The sequence below is a fragment of the Abrus precatorius genome, unplaced genomic scaffold, assembly GCF_003935025.1.
Source record: "Abrus precatorius isolate BTA unplaced genomic scaffold, Abrus_2018 Scaffold7, whole genome shotgun sequence".
NCBI lineage: Eukaryota > Viridiplantae > Streptophyta > Magnoliopsida > Fabales > Fabaceae > Abrus > Abrus precatorius.
In genome coordinates, this window is record NW_020874417.1 from 12,607,241 (window position 1) to 12,613,658 (window position 6,418).

General features: G+C 33.8%; 1 protein-coding gene across 2 annotated transcripts; it reads right to left on the reverse strand.

Moving 5' to 3' along the window:
* Positions 1 to 1,040: 1,040 nt before the first annotated feature.
* On the reverse strand, positions 1,041 to 6,132 carry LOC113872716 (armadillo repeat-containing protein LFR). 2 transcript variants are annotated; one of them, XM_027510479.1, is made up of 9 exons: positions 5,932 to 6,122; positions 5,451 to 5,620; positions 5,000 to 5,142; positions 4,681 to 4,752; positions 4,110 to 4,366; positions 2,272 to 2,377; positions 2,048 to 2,186; positions 1,831 to 1,958; positions 1,049 to 1,711 (listed from the first exon to the last, which is right to left on the reverse strand). In XM_027510479.1, exons 1-9 carry the CDS (start codon positions 6,113 to 6,115, stop codon positions 1,456 to 1,458), a joined length of 1,455 nt encoding a protein of 484 aa, XP_027366280.1. In that variant the 5' UTR covers positions 6,116 to 6,122; the 3' UTR covers positions 1,049 to 1,455. The 2 variants fall into 2 exon arrangements, with proteins under 2 accessions (XP_027366281.1, XP_027366280.1); XM_027510480.1 differs by lacking the exon at positions 4,681 to 4,752 and having other exon boundaries at positions 1,041 to 1,711; positions 5,932 to 6,132.
* Between the last annotated feature and the right edge of the window lie 286 nt (positions 6,133 to 6,418).

Genomic DNA, 6,418 nt, shown 5'->3' on the forward strand with positions numbered 1-6,418 from the left:
GTTATTTTTATAAACTGTGTATTACAAATTGCGACAGTGCAATACCGATAAGAATTTTAATTATCAAGTAAGATACAACTACAATGCTTTCAAAATCAGTTCTCCAATGCTCTCGAGCTATAAACAAAGACATAAGGTGACACTAGGAAAGAAAATAGGAGAATTAGTTTCCAAGATACATACATTACATAGTAGCAGCACTGCTTCCTTTTTCTTACTGAAAACCATGCGAATATCGAAGTTGAACGTTACCGTCTTCAATGCAGCTTTAGTAAATGGTGACCTTTGAGGAGGTTTATGAATAATGAAAGATGCCAAAATTGAGGCCAACTTAGCCTGCCAAAAGAATCATTAATACACTCAGATTTTCTGAAAAGTTCATACCAATTCGAATAATATTGATCCCGTTCATTTACATACAAATCCTAATTGGAATTTCTATCTAAAAGCTCGTCAATTTTGGAATTTCTATTCTCAGTTCTGTCCCTTGCTTTTGCCATGCTCCGAGTCTGCGACCAATCAATTCATTTTTAAAAATTAATCCTTTCAAGACTATCCAACTGAATGTTATCTCTACTGACACAGTAATAGTATTTGTCATACTTTAATCACCTCCAAATTTTCAATCATCAGTAGTTGGATATACAATTTAATTAAATTCTGATTATGCCTAAATTTTAACCATAAAATTTATTAAGATAATTTGAAATAATTATTTTTGATGAGTTACATTAATAAGAATTTTGAAATAAGTTTAAAAAAATTAAAATTACAAATTTTTATATGCTGTTTTAAATTAATCTTTTGTAAATAACATATGAGCACACATGTAAAATTGTAATTTGATATTTCAAGCGTTTACATGATTCAAGAGTTAAATATCTATTATGCGTTCTTTCGTTACCAAAATAATTTTTAAAGGAAAAAATTTACATGTCAGGCTCCAAGTATCTTATTTCAAATTCTTATGGCCATCAAATGGCTCTCTATGGCATTAAGAGTGTGTTTTTGGTAGAGGGGTGGCTGATACTATTATTAGGAAAGTAGTAAACAAGAATGTTTAAAATAATACGATACCGGAGACAACTAGGAGATAGAGAGAGAAAAGAGAAGAGAATGTAGTGCTGGGGAGGGGTGATATTATCCCGAGAGGAGTATTCCTCATTCTACGAATTGGGCATTCCCCTTCTCAAGTTTCTACTTGTTACAACACTTTCCAACCATACATCTAAGAACTGAAGAAGAAAAATTGTTAACAAAAAAGAATTGTCATCCAATCATACAACTACTAGAGTACATGACAACTTTAGTACACTCGAGGTATTGTACAATCGTAGACAGAAGGCATGTACATTTCGAATCATAAAATAAACCATTCATTCAAAAGCTATCCATGTATATCACTGATCACTAATTGAAGCCATATCACAGATCCACAATTGACGCGATCTGGAGTCACATACCCCATATGCCACGAGCCGATGCTACTTTGTTATTTGGTCTAGATGTTAGTTCATACAATATCCTTGCAAATGTATCAGAATATCTGCCATCAGTGAAAAGTATCTCTGCAAAAGCATTCTCATAGGCTAGCAACAAAGTTCTGTTTTGCGGCTCAGAAACAAGACTCTCCAATATCATGGCAGCTTTCCGGCAAACTTCTGGAACAGGATGCGGCGTTTTTATCACTTTAAGCAATCGATCTATAGCCCTGTGATTCAGAAATTTTGGCCAGTTAGTGTTGTTTAAAGAAAATACTGTCATGATTTTATCATTTCACAAAACCAAAAATATCTAAACTATATTTCATACAAGGAATACACTGCTCACCATCTCTCACTAGCAATCTTCAACCTGCAATCCATATTAACTTCAGCAAGGTTATAGAGTGCACCTATAGCAGCTGCCTGTGCATCTAATGCTGGCAAGCTGATGAGATCAATTAAACGCTTGTGTATCTGCAGTAATCAACCATTGATGATTATAATTTTTGAGTATGCAACTAATAACTAACAGGTAAGGTTACACCAATAAAATAAAGTTTAACCTGTGGAAAAAATGGAAGCAAAAAAGGCTCATTGTCAGGATTAATGATCAAACGCCCAAGTAATTCAGCAGCAGCACAATGCCAGGCTTTGACTGTAGATTCCAACATCCCCATGATAGCCTGAACTGCACGTTTCTCTCTGCAAGTAATACAACAATTTATCCATTAGTAACAGAATTAAAAAAGAATGCAAAATGAACATTCAAGATCGATCAATCACTTACGTTATTTTAATAAATGATGGCTTGGATGAGCTAAATATTCGCAGATCCAGCAGAGGAGCTAAGTTAACAATTGTCTCTAGAGCATTTGTGACAAGTTCTTCATCCTCTATCAACATTACAACTATTTTAGAGACATAACATTGGACAACACTTCTAATGATCGGGCAACACAAAATTGGATGCTAATGTTTAAAAAAATAAAAGACTTTAATCACATATTTGGGAGTTTCTAGAATCCCTCAAAAATTAGATATTTTGATAATGGCATATCTTATCAAATGTAAGATGTTCAGTAAACATTTAAATTTTAAAGGAGTGGCTTTTCTCCAGACAGAATTTGACATAAACTGGATTTGAAAAAGTCTAATTCAAAGGTTGGTTTTTGTTACAAGGAAGGGAATGATAACATCCTGTTAAACTCCTAATACCAAACCAACCAATGAGTTTTGCTCATTTTATAACAAAATGAATTACCACATGTTTTTTTACCAATAAATGTATAAAAGAAAATTAAAAACATTTTCCCAATTTTAAACCATAACCAAATGTAACATAAAAGAATGCTCACTCTGGACTTATCACATATGACTATGGGTGCATTTAGATAACTGCTTATTTAAACACTTATTCAATAAGCTCTTTTTACATGATGACTTAAGTTAGAAAGCTAATGATGAAACTTATGGAAATAAGTTGTAAACATCTTATTTTGATAAGTTATACCACAAAGCTTATTAAAATAAATTGAAAACAACTTATGAGGAGCTAATGATGAAACTTATGGAAATAAGTTGTAAACATCTTATTTTGATAAGTTATACCACAAAGCTTATTAAAATAAATTGAAAACAACTTATGAGGAGCTAATGATGAAACTTATGGAAATAAGTTGTAAACATCTTATTTTGATAAGTTATACCACAAAGCTTATTAAAATAAATTGAAAACAACTTATGAGGATCATATGTTGTTCTCAATAAGTTGTTCATAAGCAGTTTCAAACAGACCCAGTAAACCATATACAAGCCCTGTAACCCACCTCTGATTATTCATTCTATACACATTTTAATCTGCAAGAATTTGAACTTCTAGCATTTAATAACCAAACAGGAAAAAAACAGCACTCTCATACAAAATAGGTCCACTAGCCTGTAAGTAGTGCAGAGAAGAGAAGCATCTTATCTCCCAAAAATATCCTCATATACTAGCTCTACTTGCTGTCTAAAAAGACAAGCTTAGCAATCAAAAAATATCCTATTTACATCATCCATGATAATGTAAATTCCACGCAAACACCATGACAAATATGAAACAATAACAACAAATTTATTGACTCTGTCATCAGTATCATAATTACGTCCAGATTCACCCAAACGAATCCAGATCAGGGTATAACTAAATAATATTGCAGATCAACAGGAAAAAAAAAATAGTTTTAAGATAAAATTTGGTTCCTATGGTTGTCACTCATATAGGTTTTGGTCCCCATCATTTTTTCTTTGCTATAAGTCCCCATAGTTTCATTTCATATATTAAGGTGTTGGTGACTCAAGGAACAATATCTTAATAGCAAAATATAGGGAACTATCAATCATGGAATATAAGGATCATTTACTTTTGATGAATAAGAACTAACTGGATCAGAAACCACATAACAGAAAAATATAACTAATAATTAATGGTATGTGCCAAAAGCCAAATAAGTAAAAATATAGGAAAGAAAAGCTAAAAGTAAAATATATTATAAAAACCAAAACCCAAATAAGTGGAAACTGTACGGACTAAAATACATTTTAAACCAAAAAAGATCATAGTATATAACATGTGGGTATTCTCACCTACAAGATGATCTTCTATGCACTGGAAGGCTGTTTCCAAACAATGACGATGTTGGGCCATTATTACTTCATTATCTGGCATGAAAGAGAAGTTTCTGATGATATTTGAAGCACCAACAGCACATTGCTGTTTTTCTGCTCGCCCTTCGTCATCTAAATTAAATAGACTATCTTCATCATGCCATAACTCAGAAAAACGAGATTTTGTCATGCCATTCTGCTGTGTTGATTCTATACCAGCAGAGCCAGATCCTAGGCTGCATTAGGCAGAACATCCTATGATGAGATTCTCTCTCTCTACCAGCCCATCCGTCCCCAAAAGGAAAACATGTAATTAAATATCCACACATAGCGGCCAACTACAAAATCACTCTAGCAGGAAGCTGCTATTTAGAATTGTTATAAACAGATTAAATAATTTAGACTATATACATATAAATCTTAAAACAAAGAAATCAAAATGCATGACACATTCATCATTAACAATAAAAAGTCATTAGTCTTAAGCAAAAGCTGCAAAACATACAATTAAATAACAATAAAAGTCAAGGAAAAAACAAAGCGATATTACTAGTTGTACTGTGGGTGTTGCTCAGTAGATAGAAGTGTGGGATCCCACATTAAATTATGGATCTTTTTAATCCTGAAAATTGGAAGGGAAATATCAACATTGCACCTAAAAAAACCCCCCAAAATTATTTAGGGAAAAATTATGTTCATTTTTTATTAGTTTCACTCTAGGGCCACAATTGCGGCTGCTATTTGAAAATGCACCACTATTCAAACTTTGGAGTAGCCCACAGCCACTCCACACCACCATAGCACACTATTGACAACTAAAAATAGAAAACTCAACAAACAAATGAGAAATTTGACAACAACAAATTTACCCAGAACGGTGGAGACTACCAGCTGAGCCCAGTGCCTGATACTCATTCCCAAATCCAGTTACAACTGAATTTACACCTAATGTCCTGACCCTCGACGTCTTGACAAATTCCTTTGGGAGTGCTATGTCACGCCAGTCATCTATCTGTTTCAAATTATGACATGATAGAGTAACCAAAAGGGTTATAATTACTAATTTCGGTGTTTAAACAAATTTCTAGTACTCAAAAATATGACTTTTTTGTGTCGATTCCTCAAAATTTATTTATTTTTAGCCCTTAAAAGTTACAAAAATCAAATGCTTTTAGTCGTGGCGAGGGACTAAAACCACATCATCTTTATTAAATTAAGGACTAAAAAACGAAAAAAAAATTAATAGGGAACTAAAAACCAAGATATTTTCAAAGATCAAAAACATGTTTAAACCTAATTTGAATAATTGGTAGGACATACAACTTGAAGGAGCGCATCGAGCAAACCAGGGATTTTGGCAAGGGGAGTTGCATCTTTGCGCATGTCATCCTTTTCTTTAAAAGAGAGTAGCGTAAGAGTGTTCAACGCCCATATCAGCTCACTCTTAAGCCCACTTTGAAGAGCCAAAACAATTCTCTTATTATTTTGATCTGCAAAAATAACATACCGAATTGCACACCATCCACATAGCCACTTAGTTCTATGATAATGAATCAATCAATAATAGTCTCTCGTAACTTCAAATTAATTGTTTCATCATGCAATTAACAGTTAATTGCTTCTTAAAATTCAAAACCGGTTTTATAGTGCAGTGTTTGCTTGTTTGTGTGTGGGCGTGTGTAAATTCTGCCTAATTAAAACAAGATGTAAAGTCTAAAGAGAAAATTTGAGACCCAAAAATGGCAATAAGTGGTTTTAAGAATCACAAGAAAGAGAGGAAGAGAAGAAGCTATGAACACACCGGCAAAGGAGTTATGAACGTGAAGGGAAGGACCAAGAAGGGTTGACGGAGCCGCCAAATCGGCGGCCGAGGCAGAGGCAGAGGCACTGTTGCTACCGCTACCAAATGGACGCCCTCTCTTTGCCGGAGGCGCCGACCCACCTCCGGCGGCTCCACCGGACTTGCCCTGCTCCCTCTTCTGCATTTCTCTCTCTAGGGATTGTCGAGTTTGCGAAGCGATTTCAATTTTTTCGGGGGTCTTAGATGGGCTTATTTTTTTACACGTGGCCCATCATAGTTTCTGAGTCAGGCCCTTAGACCTTGAGGCTTTTAGTCAGGCCCATATGACGACCAAAAACAAAAAAGTTTATTAGTTGTGATGACAACTATAATTTTTCTTAATGTAAAATATTTTTTAAAAACTATTTTTGAGTAAGAAACGAAGTTTTTTATAATTTCTACAAAATTTACAAAATTATAATGTCAAAAAATTGCATATGCTCATTTT